At 40.7% G+C, this 20,632-nt stretch overlaps 1 protein-coding gene across 4 annotated transcripts in view; it reads right to left on the reverse strand.

Moving 5' to 3' along the window:
- LOC135495841 (heat shock factor protein 1-like) overlaps positions 1-20,632 on the reverse strand; it is a 134,498-nt gene that overhangs the window by 82,560 nt on the left and 31,306 nt on the right. For all 4 annotated transcript variants that reach the window (XR_010448604.1, XM_064784821.1, XM_064784819.1 and 1 more), the window contains exons 5-6: positions 16,444-16,519; positions 712-888 (exon numbers count right to left, since the gene is read on the reverse strand). Coding sequence is in view for 3 of the 4 variants with exons in the window: in XM_064784821.1 (XP_064640891.1) it covers positions 712-888; positions 16,444-16,519 (253 nt within the window). In the remaining variant the exon portion in view is untranslated. The remainder of the gene's footprint in view (positions 1-711; positions 889-16,443; positions 16,520-20,632) is intronic.

The raw sequence follows: 20,632 nt of genomic DNA on the forward strand, positions 1-20,632 counted from the left end.
AGATGCCATAGGCTTGTCTGGTCGGTATGCCTTATTGACAAATGGTTGACAGCTGTACTCGCAAATGGGAGTTGGGGTTCACAGTAAGTCTACTGATGCAAATTGAAAGTCATCAACTCGTAAAATAATATCAAAGTAGAGAAGAATTTTCCTCTTTGGTGAACATTTAGAAAGAAGGGTTGACATATTCGGTTCTTAAATCATTATTCAGCTTACTTTCATATTAGAGATAAAACGAAATGGTCCAGGGACCATGTGCTCACCTCGGGTATTTTAATGCATGTCATTTGCAGTGGATATGGGGAGAACAATTTCTGGCTAGTTTCACCAGTTTTGACTCCATTAAATAATATTATTTTTCTCGGCTCAATGGCACAAAAGAAAATTACCGGTACCATCTAAGTATAGCTATTTGGTTATAAAATTGACTGAATTTCAGGGTTATCGAAGAGTGTACATGTCACATGGAAATTGGTTGACATCTGTTCAACATTTAGGAGTACTAGGACTTTGTTGAATTTTCAAGATGGCAGCCTGGTGGCAATATTTGTCATGGGATTGACTGAAAGGGACAAAGGACGACATGAGATCATTAAAGCTCCTTAAGTTAAAAATGAAATTGTAAGTCTTGTTGAATTTTTTGGTTTGAAAATCTGAGCCACACACATTTCAGAATTCCAGAATCATTTTTATCTCTTAACAAAGTCTTACCACCATTACATCTATAAACTCGGGTGGAGATTTTCCGCTGCTGAGGGATAACTGTCGACTATACTTGGGTGCCTTAGGTGGACTCATGTGGCTTGAATCATTGATCATCAGTGGCATCTTACGTTTCATTCCACCCAAACCACGGCTACCGACGAGAGTCATGAGGAACTGAATCAACTGTAAAGAAAGAATAATCAAAACTGATATTAAAATTTTCGGTTGAGTCTGCAATGAATACGCCGTAGCCACCTGGAATGGGGTTATACATTGGAGGAATCTTGCCTAGCTGTGCCAAGAGTCTCCTCTCAACCATACGTATGTAGGTTGACGGAGACTAATTACCGTCTATTTATGCTATTTGACTGGTGAGAGCCTGAAAAGTAGGTCAAATCAAAAACCTGGTTAATTTGTGATGTAGTCTCATGAGCGGTGTCTACAGTAAAAATTTCATGATTTTAGCTGGCAGAATTCATGAGATCATAGCCAAAAGTAGTTTTTAACATGAATCGTCAGTGAATATCAGTCCTAAAGTCTCGTTCTTTCACCGCCGACACAAAGAGCCAGGAAATCAGTCGGATGCACCACCATAAACGGATGGCCAATCAAACTGCTTGACACAAAGTAATTGAATGATGGTCTGAACTGATAGTGCCAACCTCAGATTCAGGTCACCCTTTTTCTATACAACATGAACTGTGCATTTGGGTCAGGTCAGGATCCCTGGAACCTTTACTCATTGAACACCTGGTCTTCCATTATGATGGCTTTCAGTGCGTGTCTTGTGCAACAACCATGAGAGAGTGTAATGTTAGTGTTGTTGCGACATGGACGCGTTGGAAAGGAAGGCAGGGAGAATGCAGGGAGACTATCAATAAAGTAACACCAACAGCCCTTCTGACCACCGATCAGGGGGAGTTTATCGGCGGTGAAGAATGGATATACGACGGTGGATCGGCATGCGCCCCCTGGGGCTAAGTGTAGTTCAAAAATCATCTAAAGTGCCAAAAGGCACAATGGCACCATAAGACCTTCAAGAAATGCCTGGGATTTATGGTTACAGAAATAGGCTCCGGAAACCAATTACGGTCAATTTACGCTATTTGACCCGTAACGTTCAAATGATGGTTGAATCAAAAACCCACGTATTATGTGATGTAGTCTCATGAGCAGTGTCCACAGTGAAAATAAGTTTTTCAAACCACCTAAACGGTCCGACGGACCTATGCACCCGACAATCAGGTTGAACTGTGAAAGGTCAAGGCGATAAAACATCAAAATAGAAAGTTAGTGCCTCATCCTAAGTACCTGGCAGCAAAGATTCTCAGCTTGAGAATATTGGGAAGATGCTGCATCACCCCGAGAATCAAAATCCTGAACTCCGGGCAATAAGTGACAAAACCAAGTTATCTCATAATCCTGAATCCACTGATCAGGTCCCCTGATCGTGGTCCATGAAAATAGTGCTCCCCTGCTGCTAAATACGCGATAAAGTAATGATTCAACTTGTTCATTCAGATCTGGGGATCTTGGGGAACACCATTGTTGAAGTTTCACAATAAAGTTTTGGTCCGATAGGCTGCAATAAGTGAACAAGAGGTCCACGGGCCTGGCGCTCACCTGAATGCAATGAAATGGTTAAGGGCCATTGTGCTCAGCATATAGATATTTGGTAGTTAGGAATTCATCCTGCTTTTTGTTGCTTGGAGTAACTACCATACAAATATCATCGAAAACAAGTCATTAATAAGCGAGATATTGCACTTGTTCCCTGTTTTACTTTTTGCTTCCTGGTGGCCAAGTCGAGAATCAGATCAGATCGAAATTCAGTGTCAGAGATTACATGACGTATTGAGTCATGTGTATTAAATTTCAAGTTCATAGCTTTTGCGGTTAAGACATGTGCCATAGTTTACACTCGAATGGCCAATTTAGACCATTTGACCTCTGTGACCTTGAAAACTAGGTCAAATCAAAGACCCGTATGATATGTGATGTATCCTTGCTAGGGGTACCTACCATAAAAATTTCATCAAAAACAAGTCACTAATTAGCAAGATTTTGCGCTTTTCACCTTTTTAAAGTTTTTTTACATCCTGGTGGCAAAGTCAAGAATCTGATCAGACCGAAATTCGGTGTCTGCAGTTATATGACAAAGGGAATTCTGTGCACCAAATTTCAAGTTCATAGCTTTAGCGGTTAAGAAACGTGCCATACAAGGAGGATACCGCGGTGACGTCACGGCTTTTCCAAGATGGCGCTGCATATTGTAAACAAACTCGATCCACGGCCAAGGGAAAATCAAGTCATCAAATAAAGTTAGATTTTTCGCATCAAATCAGAGTTATTAGGATTTTTCTGCTATGAAATAAGTCTTCAGACAATAAGTTATCATTTGATTAATGAAAAGTGCTGTTTTGATGGGGAAAAATAGGGTTTTTAAAACCAAATAGCCGGGCACCGATCTTCCAAAATTAGCGATGGTTTCAAAACAGTCTCCGAGATATGGGGCAATCTCTTCATTATCATAATGGGATTTGGAGGCATGTTTACAGATTTTACAAGTTCGAGACCTGAAGGACCTAAAACTCGCATAGATCCCCATAGATCCCCTCTATTTGTCGAGTTAGCGCCCCTGTAAGTACGTCATATCAAAAACCCGTATCATACGTGATGTATCCTTGCTAAGAGTATATACCATAAAATTTTCACCAAAAACTAATCAGTAATAAGCGAGATATGGCACTATTCAAATTTTTGGTTTTGGCCCCTTGGTGGCCAAGTTAAGAATCGGACCGGACTGAAAATCAGTGTCACAGGTCATCTAAACTAGGGGGTCATGTGTACCAAGTTTAAAGTTCATAGCTTAAGTGGTTAAGAAACGTGCCATAGTTACACACAAACGGCCAATTCACATCATTTGACCTCTGTGACGTTGAAATGAAGGTCAAATAAAAAACCCGTATGATATGTGATGTATCCTTGCACGGTGAGCCAAAAATGCTCAATTTTGTTTCCTGGGTCAGTTTATATAAATATTCTGTCACAAAGCGGAGCTAAAAAATGCTTCCAAGATGGTCGTGTGCCAAAAAAAACCTGAGGAGCTTTGCTCAGTCCAACCGACTGCCCATATAACTTCATATAATGTAACGGCCAGGGGCCATTGTGCTCACCGTATAGATAGATATCTGGTGCTTTGGAATTCAACCAGGTTAAGAACATTGTACATGTATAGTATATAGGTCAAACCAAAGTCGGTATGACATGTGATGTATCGTTGCTTGGAGTAAGTACCATAAGTATATCATCAAAAACAAGTCACTAATAAACGAGATATTGCACTTTTTACCTATTTTAGTTTTGGCCTCCTGGTGGCCAAGTTGAGTACCAGATCAGATCGAAATTCGGTGTCCGAGGTTACATGACGTAGGGAGTCATATGTACCAAATTTCAAGTTCATAGCTTTAGTGGTTAAGAAATGTGCCATAGCTACACTCAAATGACAATTTACGCCATTTGACCCCGGTGACCTTGAAAAGCAGGTCAAATCAAAAATTCATACGATATGTGATGTATCCTTGCTAGGAGAACCTACCATAAAATGTTATTGAAAACGAATCACTAATAAGCGAGATATCACACTTTATAGGTTTTCACTTTAGGCCCCTTGGTGGCCAAGTTAAGAATCGGACCGGACCGAAAGTCAGTGTCACAGGTCATCTGACCTAGGGGGTTATGTGTACCAAGTTTAAAGTTCATAGCTTTAGTGGTTAAGAAACGTGCCATAGTTACACACAAACGACCAATTCACATCATTTGACCTCTGTGACGTTGAAATGAAGGTCAAATCAAAAACCCGTAGGATATGTGATGTATCCTTGCTCTGAGTACCTACCATAAAAATAAAATTGAAAACAAGTCACTATTAAGCGAGATATTGCACTTTTTACTTTTTTTAGTTTTGGCCCCCTGGTGGCCAAGTCGAAAATCAGATCAGACCGAAATTCGGTGTACGAGGTTATATGGTGTAGGGAGTCATGTGTACCAAATTTCAAGTTCATAGCTTTATTGGTTAAGAAACGTGCCACAGTTACACTCAAACGGCAAATTTATGCCATTTGACCTCTGTGACCTTGAAAAGTAGGTCAAATCAAAAACACCTATGTTATGTGATATATCCTTGCTAGGAGAACCTACCATAAAAATTTCATCAAAAACAAATCACTAATAAGTGAGATATCACACTATTTATGTTTTCAGTTTTGGCCCCCTAGTGGCCAAGTCAAGAATCAGACCGAAATTCAGTGTCAAAGGTCATCTGACCTAGGGGGTCATGATACAAAGTTTTGAGTCCATAGCTCTAGCGGTTAAGAAACGTGCCACTGTTTTTGTCTGTCGTCCGTCGTATACTATATATTGTATAGACTCACCATCTTACCGTTTTTAAAACATGACCCCCAATCTAATCCCAAAATGGTTGAAAATAATTCTCTAATCCAACCCATCCAAACAGAATGCGAGTACACAACACATGACACAAATCAATGCATGCATACATTTGTTTCCAGCAAAATTTGAGTGATCTCTTCTACCGCAACATATTTTCAATGGTGCATTCCACGGAACAAACAAGTACACTTCACTCCAAGACAAACTGCCCAAAAAATGTGCAGTGCATACGCACAGATAGCAACCAAACTATAGGTTGATTACTCCGAGGTACGCATCATAATGATAAGATACAGGCGTTTATTTGCATATTGGTTAGTTGCATCGTGAAGACCAACTCAGTCTTTGCGCCTTGCCACTTTCGCTTGTTTTTTGTCAACAAAATTACTTGATCTAAAATATTTGTTTGAAGATAGAATGAAATACTAGAAATTCCTTAGTAGTTCCCTAGCTTTACCTTGATCAATAATCATTAGCGCCTTATCAGTTGTTGTTGGTCTTGTATTATAAAACGTGAATTAAAATGTGAATTAAAATGTTTTCTCATCATGTTTTACAGGAATGATCAACAGTTTTTGGTGACCACATTCTTTTTCTCTCTAATACTTACATCAAAATTGATTAAATAAAGAAAGCCGTATGTGGCAGTTGGTTTATAAAATGAATCAAGTGTGTAGATCTTTTAAGTTTTTATTCGTTATCAATGCAGGCTAAGAAAAGCATACCCCTGGGACTTGGTCTTCGCCTCGCACTTTGAAACTATTGGTTGTCCTGGATGTAAAGCCTGCGGCCATCTTGGAAACCATTTTAGCTCAGTTTTGTGACGGAATATTTATATAAATGACCCAGTAAATGTACAGCTGAGTGCCAGACCCATGGGCTTCTTGTTCAATAGAGCACCAGAAAATCCCTTTCTACGTCAAGAAATACCCTGACCACGAAAAATTAATGCCTCCCTTCAGATCTCCGATCATTAACCAAGCGATTGACATCTTACACATTACATTTGATTCAGTAATATGGTCGATTTTGGCAAAAAGCATGCTCGCATTCAAAGAGCGAAAAGACTTCTCTGTTTACTTTTGAATCGGCACAATCCACAATCATTTGTATGACTCTAATTTAGCAAATTATCCCATCAAATAGGCTGAATAAAGGATGAATGCATTCCTAATCTTCCTTATCAGATCCGAATACAAGTATTCAAAATACAAGAAACAATGGTTTCTTGCAGTACAAGACGATTTTTTGAGACTTCATAAACATTTTCCATGGGGTGTACACACCTTTCCAGAAATGGGGCGCTGAGTGTCCGAAATAGTGATGTCATAAGGGGAAACTAGGCCTTATGGTGGAGGGACAAAGGAGATAGTCATGGTTGACCAACACACTTGAATGCCTTTAATGACAGACAAGGGGGAAAAGTTAGTTCCAATGCAAGCCACCAATTTCGGGAAGCATGTACAGTGGAACCCCGGTTGGCGACCACCCCGGTAACGCGACCACGATTCTCCGGTCCCGAATGGTTTCCTCTCTAATTACCATTAAGAGACCCCCGCTAAGACGACCACCCCGGTACCCCGACCGCGAACACTGGCTTGGCTGGTCCCAAACTGAAAATCAACCCCGCTAACCCGACCACCAGGCCTAATTGCCGTAATCGGTCGCGACCGCGGCATAGAAATTAGCACCTCGCTGCCAAGCTTTGTTGAGACAGGGACAATGGCCATGGGAATACATATGAAAACAAAAAATACAATGTGATTTTGCAGGTATGATCAATTGTATAAGTGTAAATGAATAAATAAACTTTCCTTTTCTAACGTTTTCATGGTTTGTTTTCATTACTGAGCCAGTTCAGTACCAGACATGCGCACTCAGCAGCAGCAAAATCATGTGATTTGCGTGATTTGCATATGAACTTATAATAAACGGCGGGTAGTTTGAAGACCACACTTATGACAATAACAAGCTTGCGAGACGTTTGAATGTTTTATGATATGGAGAACTTGGTTGATTTACTACAGTATCATTTTATATTTCTTTAAATATTTTGACTGAAAATAGACTTGATTAAAACTGTAGCATTACTCAACTCACCTTCTCAGGTGGAATCATACGACAAGTTTAGGGATCACGTCCAAAGTCCGCACGCGAATATTCGCTGCGCGAATCGGGGCGAAAATTCGCCTGGTCGAATATCGCCACACTCGTTCGCCTCCAAATCGCTCCCTGCTTCGGCGATTCTATTATGATCAGGCGAAAATTCAGACTGAATAAAAATCGCAGGCGAAAATAATAATCGCGCCTAATTCGCTCTCACCAACCATCGGAACGAAGGGAATATTAGAGGCCTATATGTGTTGTAGTATGCGTATTCCGACATCAGCTGATAGCAGACCGAACAAAAACACAAACTGGAATTCCCGGTCAACCTGACTGCAGTAATCATATACATCACATCTATCCACAAGGAGCTACACAAATTTGGCACAGAGGTTTGAGGTTCTTAGTATTATGGTATGTATTCCGAAGGATTGTGGCGGAATGTACCGAATCATACAGCTAATCATAGTTAGGCTTATGTTTCCGAGTCTCAGCCAACCAATCAAAATCGTTGTAGTATCCGGTTATCCTAAACAGCGCCCACCAGCGTTCACCAGGTTTAAAGTCGGGTATAAAGTCATCGAAATAAAATTTTGTGGCCAAAACGTAATATGTACACCATAAAAAATACATTTCCTGAAGATTTCATGCTTATTTCGTTTATGACCATTAGATTTTACTTTGATGGCTTTAATGTATGTATGTGTTTAAACCTGGTGGACGCTGTCTAGTATGACCCGATTTGTTTACGTGACTGCAATTTTCCGCCAATAAAACAAGACGAAAGTCGTTGCAAAATCGTTCCGAATATCGGACAAGCATGCAAGAGCCACCAATTTCGTAAAATCGCTCCATTATCGCCTGGAGCGATTTTTGGGGCGAAATCGAAGAATTGGCGCGATTGTGGGCGAATTTCGCATCTGACATTCCGGCGATTTCATATTATCGCCTCACATTCGCGGTCGATTTTCGGACAGATTTCGCAGGCGAAATACTGTAGGGTGAATTTCGCCGGCGAATATCGCGTGCGGACTTTGGACGTGATCCCTTACTTCAATCGTCACAAACAGTCGGGTACATGGAGGATGATTCACCAAATTGCCCGCAAATGCGTCACGTCGGGCAGATAATGAAACTTTGTGGATAAAATGAGTTACAAAATTACCTCTTCTAACTCATTCTGAGAATGTAACATGTAATTTTATCGACGAACTGTTCTTGCGAGGCATGATAACAAAACTTTGGAGCGTGCATCATCTCAATCAGGCAGCGTTGCTATGGTAGTACAGCGTACACACGCCATGCAGTCGGCAATTTTTGCGGGAAAAATAATCATGAATTTCGTCTGGGGATTCCCAACCTCGCTAACACGACCACCCCGGTAACACGACCACTCCGACCACGGTCCCATGAGTGGTCGTGTTACCGGGGTTCCACTGTATATAAGTCATGGCTCGGGCAGATCGTCGGTATGGCAGTTGCTCGTCAGAATACTGATCTAATCAGCTGGAGTGACTATGAGACCCTTCAACTCATATGCGGTATAACTGCCACACTAAATAACTGCTTGAAATCTATCATTTTGATTTATCTACAGCGATTTGCTTGCTATTATCAACTTGTACAACTTCAGTACTAAAGGGGTTGAAGTAAAGCAGCTGTCTTTCGCTATAGAAATAGACCAAAAACCTCTATTTATTCATAAAATCCATATACGTGACCTACAGCCAGGTCCAGAGGTATGTATCGGGTTTGGCAGTTACAGATTGATAAGGAACCAGCCAGAGACCGATAGTCACCTCGTGTATTGCGCGGTTCGTACCTATCTATTACCGCAATGACCTAGGTTTTGCAGTACATGAACCGAAATAAATTACATTACGGACCTAGGTCATTTAGAGTACTGACTGACGATCATTGACAGATGCGACCTGACCCGACCCGACGATGATACGAACCGACACGAACCGGGAAATATATGACAGGCTGCATCCTCACCAATGACGTGACGCCGGGCTGGCGGGGCAAACATTTATTTCATTCAGAACACATGGATATTTGGCTTTCATTGTTTAGGAGTCAGTCTTATCAAATTTCAACATGGACTCGCCTCTATAAAAAGGGCTATTTATCCTTGTCAAAACTTTCACGATCGCGGCACTTTTGATCTTCACACTTGCCGCTGAAACTGAGGAGTCTGCTGCTTTGACCAATCAGCTTTCACTGCTGATCATGACGTCAGGAGACAATTGTCAGTTAATGACAGGCCGCATGAAATTCCACTTTCCTTCCTTTTCTGAAGGAATTACCCATATATATTTAAAGAAGTAGTTAGATAGTAAACATTTCACACAAATTTTATTTGCGGACTCTCTCAAAACAAATAATTTAGATAAAATCACTTGACAAAAAACAAGCAAAAGTAGCAAGGCGCAAAGACTGCGTTGGTCTTCACGATGCAACTAACCAATCTGCAAATAAAGGCCTGTATCTTATCATGATGATGAGTACCTCGGAGTAATCAACCTATAGTTTGGTTGCTATCTGTGCATCATTACAAATGTCATACTCTTAATAGGTACAGTAATAAAGATAGAGGAGAGGTTGAGATAATTATCAATAAGTTTATCGAAACTCTACTTGCCAACCTACAAACCAGGCAAGACCTGACAGTATAGTCAATTTTATTGTCAATTCGACTAAAGATAGAAATTTTCCGAATATCAATTGGCTCCTGGAAAATGCTACTGGCTTCATTTTTTTGGCTACAAAATTTCAGAATTGGCTCCTGGATAATGCTATTGGCTACAATTTGGGCTTCTGCTTTTTTGGATCTAACTGTAACCTTGGTTTCAATGTCATCATATGACTGAACAACTGGGCGCAATGTTACAATAACAAGAGGCCCAAGGGCCTGGCGCTCAGCTATATGACCTAATAACATAGGACTGAGGGTATAAAGTAGTAAATATCGGCTTTATACTACTGTTTGAAGGTCAAGAGAACACGTTATACCACTAAAATTTCCAATGCAGAGCTGCCAGGTGGATGAAATATGATTGAACTAATCAGCCATGGTATGTAAATATTACAGGAGGCAACGGAAGATATCCCTAGTTCAGCATGTTGTATCAGTAGCTTTACAGAAAAAAAGTGTCAGAGAGGATGAGACTTCTCCATGGACAACTGTGGTATGTCCAGGCTGGGTTGTACAGCACAAGGATACAAAATGCTGTCTGTAATTGAGAGGTATCATGATTTAACAGAGGTCAAAATAAATAGAAATTACCAGTTTGGGACTAGTACCACTTTCTTTTCTTTTTAATAAGGTAGAGATTACAGGAGTCAACAAAATTAATTTTATTGAGAGAAATTTACCTGTCCTGCAGGTGATTGGAATTTACAATACAAAGGGTCGTTTTTCATGACATTGTGCTCTACTGCGTATTCCTAGTTATAGTGAGTCGATCTGGAACCAATCTATCCTTGGCGCAGACAGGTTCAAATTGGCTATATCTTGAATAGATCGAATTGCAATGAAAATCTAATGCAATAAAGGAGCAATATCGAAGAGACAAATTAATCAAACCAATTGTCCACAGACTCGGACCCTGAAATGGCACGATGTATGCGTGCATATAAAAGTATATCAATTGGTCCCATAGAGATGATGAGGCAATGTCAATATCTCTTGTTCCTTAGTCAGCAATATGCCCCTTTTTATACGGAGAAGAAGGAGAACCCAGATAGGCCTTCACATGTCGGCTTCCAAATGGCTCGAACCGACTGTACTATCACTACTATAACTTTAAAATGCGTGCTCCTCCTAGTCCTACATGAAGCAATGTCTCAGCCAAAAAGGCAAAGTTAGCAGCTCCTTGGTAAGGCCATGTCAGGTTCCGCGCGCCTTTTCAGATACATCAAGTAGTGAAAGCTGTGGTGAGCTGAGCACATAAAAGACTATGGTCACCTTAATTTGAAAATCCCTTCATAATCAAGGGCTACCTCTGACTAAAACAGCACAATAGACCACCAATTTGATCCAGCTCCTAACTGCGGGAAAACCCAAGTCCAGCAACCAAAAGTACCAAAAATACATTTTTGTTTACATTTGAAATGCACACATGCGTTTGTTTACAATTTCATTTCCCGCGAAATCTCGAAAATCAGGTGACCTGCAATCGTGGATTGAAAATAACATTAACCTCGGTTCAGCAGGTCAGCAGGTATACCGGCTGTTCCAATCATCCCCTTACAGCCAGCCGTTCCAAAGGTAATGTTATTCACCCCACATGGAGTGCAAGTAATTGATTAAGCCCCTGCATAACTTAACAGCAATGGCTTGGCTTCTGTGAGTGGTAAGGAGAATTGACAGTTTTTTTATGGGAGTAACATTATTGTGTTGCTTAAAACGTCTACTTTTTACTCATGTAAGAATCGTAGTACTAATAATAACTTCAACTTATTTTCCAGTTATGATAACACAACACGCATCTTCATGATCATGATCTTTCTCAAACTAACTGAATGACCTAATCGCCTTGGACGCACAACCTAACCACATATCAATCCGCCCCGACGATCGACACATCCATTCGATTCGATAACCCTCGATAAAGTTTGATAAATAAACTAGAACTGAGATTTCACAGGAGCACCTGTGAATTCATGACTCCAGGGTTGTTTTGAGGGCAATATTGTAAGAGTTGGTCTTGAGTATGGGGACGTGAAGGTCCGTGTGAGGCACCTGGGGAGAGAAGACTAGTTGAACGATGTGATCATGGAGGTATAACTAATTATTTATACCTCCATGATGGGATCTGACACGGACACTACTATTGATCTCATTATATGAATACCATTTAATTACAAAAAAGTGAAAACAGATCATATCATATTCCTTGGCATAAATTAAAATAGGAGTGCGGGAACAAGGTTTTTTAGCAGGAGGAAAGCGAGAACATTTTGCGCCGTCGTATTCCGATTTGGCTGGTTAGTGGTGAAATCTGCTTTTAATTTTGCAAATTAACATATTCGTTTTCTAGTTCTAACGTTGTCTGTAAAGATGCTTTCCCAATGCTTGACTGGTCTGGCAAGAGACATTGCCAGGAAAACGTGACGTCATTTTGGCCATTCTTCTTACCGCACGCCTTCTCTCTCCGTAAAAGTTCCTGACATGGTGTGAAGTGGGAGGGCGCACAATGGGAACCACACTGCCGCGATGTTAATAGTTTCTATTTATAGAATTCAGCGGCAGAGATTTTAGGCACGGAAAAAGTGGATTAACTCGGCTAATCTCAATGGATTTTACCCAGGAATATTTTCAAGGCGAGAGAAACATCTGATTTAAGTACTGCGCTTATTAGATTTCATGTTCAGGCTGAAGATTGGCCTAAAACGTGGACGAAAAGAGTGCATAATCGAGTGTTGGAGAGGTCACGTGATTGGACGAGAAACCTGAACAAAGTTTTCGTGCTTTTAGCTGTCAACATCAATGGCTATAATATACTCCTGCAGAATAGTAGAACTAATAGAACTAATTTCCGAAGTTTCCAATAGTTTGAACACAAATCAGAACATCACCCATCAGCTGGACTCAGATCTGCATAAATTACGATAAATAATGAGGTCGTCGCTTCAATTTCGCAAAGAAAGTTGACTCCATTCGAAGGTTGTTTTGACCAAATTCTGTTGAACTCATCGTTATGAGGGCATTTGAACACATTCTCGTTGATCTTTTCTATAAACGTGTGAAGTTTCGTACCAAAATGCGTTTCCGTAAAGGCTTAAAAAAGAAAATTCGTCACTTACAAAATCATCGCTCCGGTAGAAATAAAAATGTCACCGCCATTTTCTTGACGATAGTACTCCAGGTAACCTCGGCGGAAAATTTAAAGCGGGGTCATCCGGGGTCAAAAAACAGTTTTGCTCACTACCGCCAACTGGTGATATAAATCGACACTAATCTATTTTATATCAAAACTTCTGTATCATGAAGACCTTTTCAACTTTATTTCAAGCTTTTATCTGCTGGAATAGAGCGTCAAAAAATTGTTTTTTCATTTATGCATTTTGCCCCCTGGGGAGCTGAATTTGAGTCGAATCGCCCAAATTTTTTTCCGTAAGCAACATTTTCTGCAGTGTTTATAAGCAAGACTAGATTTGAAGTGCCTCGGTTGTATGATTACAAAATGCCCAACTTTGTCTACAGATGGCATGATGGAAGGATGGCAGGATGGGTGGAAGGACGGACACCAATCGAATAGCTATTTGACTAGCTCCGCTGACTTTGTCAGCTGAGCTAAAAATACTAGTTGCAGATGCAGAAACTGAATATACCTAAGAAAGGGACCTTCCTCCACCCCTCTTTAATACATGACAAATAAATTATCAAATTATATAAAAGTGAGGGGAGGTTCTTCGGTTCATTGGAAAGGAAAATCAAGATGGGTTCCGTGGTGGCCATCTTGGATAGTTGATGGCGCCCATTATCGAAAGGAACCATCTTCTAACCATTCACAATTCCGAGAATGAAAATCATTGCATTCCATGAAAGCCTTCCCCTTTGAATGCCCGGCAAACAGATTTCAAGATGACTGCCAGGGAGGCCATCTTGGATAGTTGATTGCACCCATTATCTAGTTACCTTCTTCTAACCATCGGCAATTCCCATATTGAAAATCATTGCATTCCATTAAAGCTTTCTCCTTTAAATGCCCGAAAACAGACTTCAAGATGGCTGCCCTGGTGGCCATCTTGGATAGTTGAAGGTGCCTATTATTGAAAGGAACCTTTGTCTAACTATTGGCAATTTCCACAATAAAAATTATAGCATTCCATGAAAGTGTTCTCCTTTAAATGCCCGGAAACCGATTTCAAGATGGCTGCCCCAGCAGTCATAATGGATAGTGGATGAGGCCCATTATCGATAAGACCCTTCGTCTCACCATTGGAAATTCCCATAGTGAAAATCATTGCATTCCATGAAAGCATTCTCCTTCAAATGCCTGGAAACGGATTTAAAGGTGGCTGCCCTGACGGCCATCTTGGATAGCTGATGGCGCCCATTATCGAAAGAAACCTTTGTCGCACCATAGACAGAGAAAATCATTCCATTCGGTGGAAGCATTCTCTAGTTTTGGCACGGAAATGGAAAAGTTTACGGTCGGACGACGGACATGGTGTCGACATGACACCCCTTCGAAGGCGCGCGCACAAAAGTGATAACGTTAAACCATCCACAAGAATCTAGACATCTCGCCTGGTCAGTTGAGCGAATGATCAACTCAATTCCTCCACGGACGGACCGAAGGATGGATGAAAGGACGGAAACCATTTGAATAGCTATTTGACTAGCTCCTCTGACTTTGTCAGCTGCGCCAAAAATAAATTATTCTGATGGCCGGCTAGCAGTAAAAACAAGTAAGGTACACAAAAACACTTTCTTTGAACAAAATATCGTAACATTGGGTGATATGAATAAAGACCAGCAAATGCTTTTATCTAAAACTCCATGTACATTTACACTAGGCCTTTCTGTACGCAATTGAAGTAAATGCATTTGCTAGTCTTTATTCATATCACCCAATATGCCATTAGCGTCTTCAGAAGGCTTGAGGGAGATCTAGGTCAGATGCACAGCAATTTTCATGGAAATAAATACTGTTTTCATCATGTACTGGCAGTTCAAAGCTGGTTCGTAATAATAGCGACATCGTGTACACACAGTCACAGCACACAGTGCCAGTACCGTGGTGATCAACACCAATAAAACCAAGAGAAAACGACGACATAGCGTATCACTTTGTGTGCCTTCAAACGGCTTACTCAATTCCCCCCAAACGCAATGGCGCAATGGTTGCATCAATTATTTAGCTTTTTGTAGACAGCATATAGAAAATATACAGTGTACATTTTGCCAAAAATTGCCCAGGCCCGCTTCGATGGTAAATCAACTAGATTTGGCAAATTTGAAGGATAGTCTCACTCAGCTGTAAGTATGTAGTATCATTTTATACATTTTGGGGCTCATGTGATGGGGTTGCTTCATTCATTTTAAATAGTAGAAATAACCTAACTTAATCAATTGAAGTGGGTCTCACGGCAAATATCTGTGGAATCCCCGAATCTTTTCCAGACTCCGATCACTGAGCCCCAGCTATGTGCTCACTGCACAGTTACAAAATTGCCGAAAGTGCGGCAATCCCCTGAGTAGATCATATAATGAAATGGCCAGGGCCATTGTGCTCACCTCATGTGGAGGAAAGATGGATAAAGATCATGGTATTGTGGAATGTAGTGTTAGGTTTGATGTAGGTCCAAGCAATTACAATTTCCCCAAAATGGCCAATTGACAGTACATTCGACCTCTGTGGCCTTGAAAAGTAGGTCAAATCAAAGAAGACCCGGGTGACACATTGAATGGTTGTTAGAATTAGATGTACCTATGATATAAAATTGGTGCCAATCGGGCAAGTAATTACTAAGAATAATGGCATTTTCAAGAATTTAGGATTTGGCCCCCTCCCTGGAGGCCAAACGGCAAATCAGATCGCACCAAACTTCAGTACCTGAGATCACCTGACCAAGGGGTACATGTGTACTTAATTTGTGATCAATAGTCATTGCAGTTAAGAAACGTGCCATAGTTACGGCCTGACGGCCAATTTACGCCATTTGACCTCTGTGACCTTGACAAGAAGGTCAAATTAAAAACCTGTGTGACATATACTGTATGGCGGTTAGATGTACCCATGATATCAAATTGGTGGCAATCGGGCAAGAAGTTAAGGAATAATCACATTTTTAAGGTTTTTGGATTTTGCCCCCTGGTGGTCAAGTGGTGAATCATATTGGACCAAACTTTGGTCCCTGAGATCACCTGACTAAGGGGTAAATGTGTACCAAATTTGGTATCAATAGTCATTGCAGTTTAGAAACGTGCCATCGTTACATCCTAACGGCTATGTACACCATTTGACCTCTGGTACAAGGCACATCGAATGCATAATTTAAAGGTGACTCCAGGCAGTTTTAAATCCACTGACTTAAGCAGTTCATATGGTTTTATATATTTCTGAAGAAAAGAATTGTGGGGAAAAAAATTTCTTCACATTTCCACCCTTTTTTGCTAAAGCAGGTCACATATGTTTGGGCAAGAAACACAAGTTTAAGACTAACCTTGTTCACAATCTGTTGTTGTTTGCCATGTTTTTGTCTTAAGTCAGAAATTTCACTCCAAAGTGCCTCATTTTCCCTGAAAGAGAAGAATTGAAAAAAATACAATAGTTAGTGACAGTATATATCCCTTTCACCAGTTTTAGGTCAGTTGTTTGGAGCAACTCACATGCACAGTTTGCTGCGTGGAAGTTTCAACCTTGCTTCACCCAGTGCAATGAGCTACTGGGCATCTCTGTGCGTAAGACATCCCAAGTGACAAACCTGGTGGGGAGAATATATACAAAGATACAATTTCACACATGTGCACAAGCTTGAGTTGTCTTTATATAAACAGACAACATGGCACACTGAATCCTATTTGGATTTGGAGGCGCTGTCACTCTGGTCCCTTTTTAAGGTCAGTACAGATTTCACCCCTTTCATCACCAAAACATGAATATATGTATCGTATTAATTGTGAGATCAATGGTCACTGCAGTTAAGATGAAAAGGCCAGGGGCCATTGTGCTCACTATACAGATATTTAGTGGTAAGGAATTCATGCTGGTTAAGAAACATGCTACATGTTAAGTATATAGGTCAAATCAAAATGGGTACGACATGTGATGCATCCTTGCTCGGATTACATACCATAAAAATATTATTGAAAACAAGTCACTTATAAACAAGATATTGCACCTTTTACCTTTTCAGTTTTGGCCCCCTGGTGGCCAAATCGAGAATCATATTGGACCGAAATTCAGTGTCGGAGGTTATCTGACCTAGAGGCCATGTGTACCAATTTTCAAGTTGATAGTTTTAGGAGTTAAGAAAGGAGTTAAGAAATTTCTGATTGTTTTAGTAAAAGTGACTTCAAAATGGTGGCGAGAAGATCAAAGAGGTTTAGTGTAGAGCAAGTTGTAGCTGATATTGTGGCAAATAGCGATAGTGAAGATGACTTTATGGATGATTATATTGATCATCAAATTTCACCAGATGTTAGTGACACTGAAAGTGTGTATGCATTAGACCAGGACAGTGGTCATGATAGGGTTTGCGCTCCTGGATCTGATCTTCCTGATGGTGAAATGATGTTAGTAGCAATGACAGTGGCAGTACCAGTGGCAATGATGATGACCCTCCATTGGCATAAGCTGTAGTCCCCCCTGCTGCTGGTAGAGGCAGGGCCCGGGGTAGGGATAGAGGCAATGCCGCCAACCCCGCCCAGCCGCAGCTGCTCGTGATGATCGTGTGCAGAACATTTGTTGGGTTGATCATGATGGCACAGTCCCGGTATGGTGCCCACAGTATGCAAGACAGCCAGGGCCTATCGGTGGGGTCGATCTGATTGACCAGTATCTCCAATACTATGAATATCCACATCACAGTAACAATTGGTACATGCCACTCTACCATCAGTTTCGGGAAACTGCCATAGTAAATGGGTATATCTTGTATCAGAAGGTACATGGTGACAAGATGACCCATCTGAAGTTCAGGGAAGACCTAATTGAGGGTTTGTTGCAGGGTATCACACCAACTAGAAAGCAGCAACGGCGACCAAGTGATGCTAACAGAAATGTCCGCCTGGTGGAACAGCACTTCGGTTGGACCTCGGTCAAAAACTATAAACCAAACTGCAAGGTCTGCTCCTTTCCATCAATCAAGTATGTGCAAACCAGCAATGGCTGCCAGGAGTGCAACAAGCCAATGTGCTGGCCAGACTGTTTCAAGGCAGAATTTTTGCATTGAAGGGAGGAGAATTTCACAGCACCAACTTGATGCTCGATACTAGAAATTAACAACAAATAGATTATTCTTGGACAGGACATTTACTCTTTATTCTTTTGTTGTGTGATTCTGACATGTCCAAGGAATAATACAATGATATAAGCATAACTACATCTAAAATATAACATAATCATACGTCTTGTTCTGGCGAATTATCAACATTTGTGTATTTGGCCCAGGAGGGGTTCATCTTGACATTTTGGATATTTTTCACAGGCACAGTTTAAAAGACTTGGTAAGTGTTTTACATCTAAATAACATGGTAATTTGACCCTCATTACAGTGTATCTTATTTTCAGTTTGAACCATTATTAATTTGGCGGTGGAGGAAACGGCTGCATTATTATCTTGGCCCTTTAAGGGATAAGCAAGATATTGCACTTTTACATTTTCAGTTTTGGCCCCCTAGTAGCAAGTGGAGAATCAGATCAAATCCAATTTCAACATCAGAGATTATCTGACATAGCAGATCATGTGTACCAAGTTTCAAATTCATAGCTTAAGTATTTAACCCTTTAGAGTAGACACCAGACATTATTAATAATTTCAGTTTTTTTCGGCACATTTTTGCCAGTTTCCAATTTTTTTGACACTCTTTAGTTTTGGTTCAAATGAGATAGAATGAAATGGCCAGGGGCCATTGTGCTCACCGTATAGATATTTGGTGCTTTGGAATTCAACCAGGTTCAGAAACATTGTACATGTATAGTATATAGGTCAAACCAAAGTCGGTATGACATGTGATGTATCGTTGCCTGGAGTAAGTACCATAAGAATACCATCAAAAACAAGTCACTAATAAACGAGATATTGCACTTTTTACCTATTTTAGTTTTGGCCTCCTGATGGCCAAGTTAAGAACCAGACCGGACCGAAAATCAGTGTCACAGGTCATCTGACCTAGGGGGTCATGTGTACCAAGTTTAAAGTTCATAGCTTTAGTGGTTATGAAACGTGCCATAGTTACACACAAACGGCCAATTCACACCATTTGACCTCTGTGACGTTGAAATGAAGGTCAAATCAAAAACATGCAGGATAGGTGATGTATCCTTGCTCTGAGTACCTACCATAAAAATAAAATTGAAAACAAGTCACTTTTAAGCGAGATATTCACTATTCAAATTTTTGGTTTTGGCCCCCTGGTGGCCAAGTTAAGAAGCAGACCGGACCAAAAATCAGTGTCACAGGTCATCTGACCCAGGGGGTCATGTGTACCAAGTTTAAAGTTCATAGCTTTAGTGGTTAAGAAACGTGCCATAGTTACACACAAACGGCCAATTCACACCATTTGACCTCTATGACCTTGAAAAGTAGGTCAAATCAAAAACCTGTATAATATGTAATGTATCCTTGCTGGGGGTACCAACCATAACAACTTTATCGAATACGCATCACTAATGAACGAGATATCACACTTTCTAGGTTTTCACTTTTTGCCCCCTGGTGTCCAAGTCGAGAAACAACTCAGACCGAAATTCAGTGTCCGAGGTAGCCTAACCTAGGTGGTCTTGTGTACAAAGTTTCAAGCCCATAGCCCTAGCAGTTACGAAACGTGCCACAGTTACGCTCAAACGGCCAATTTACGTACGCCATTTCACCTCTATGACCTTGAAAAATAGGTCAAATCGAAAACCTCTAGGATTTGTGATGTATCCTGGCTGGGAGTACCTACCACAAAAATCTCATCATTTTGTGATAAAGTAGTGCAGTGAACATGGTCCAGCCTAAGCCGGGACAGCCATGCAGTAATTGCCGTCAGCTTTACATCAGGGACAACCAACCAGTTTCAAAGTGCAAGGCGAGTCCAAGGGGTATGATTTTATTAGCCCGCATTGATAGCAAGTAAAAATTTAACAGATACACTGATTTTTTGTTAACCAACTGTCACATACGCTTTTCTTTATTTAATCCATTTGGAGGTAAGTATTACAGTGAGAACGGATGAAATACTAGAATTGACTGGTTCTTCTGATGACCATGTGGACAAGCACTGATGTTGGAGGTGTGTAAGTGTAGCTCAGCTCCTCTCTCCCAGTCATCTGTGATGTGGTCACCAAATATTTTCAAATGCAGCTGTGTATCATTCCTGTTAAACATGATGAGAAAACATTTTAATTTTGCTGGCCAAGTTTTATAATACAAGACCAACAACAACTGATAAGGTGCTAATGATTATTGATCAAGGTAAAGGTAGGAACTACCACGGAAGTGCCAATGAACAAGGAAGTTCACTGATACGATTAAGACTACAGGGAGGTCGAGAAAAAATGCAACCGGATACTTCCTACTTCCACTACCAGGGGGTTAAAACCATTGATATCAGTGGATGGGGAATCTTTCTAGGAGAGGAATGATACCAAGAACGCCCGATTTGGTTCAGTATTTTTTGTTTTAGAGCCTATTTTGTGAGGCAAAG

The sequence above is a fragment of the Lineus longissimus genome, chromosome 11, assembly GCF_910592395.1.
Source record: "Lineus longissimus chromosome 11, tnLinLong1.2, whole genome shotgun sequence".
In the NCBI taxonomy this organism is placed as follows: domain Eukaryota; kingdom Metazoa; phylum Nemertea; class Pilidiophora; order Heteronemertea; family Lineidae; genus Lineus; species Lineus longissimus.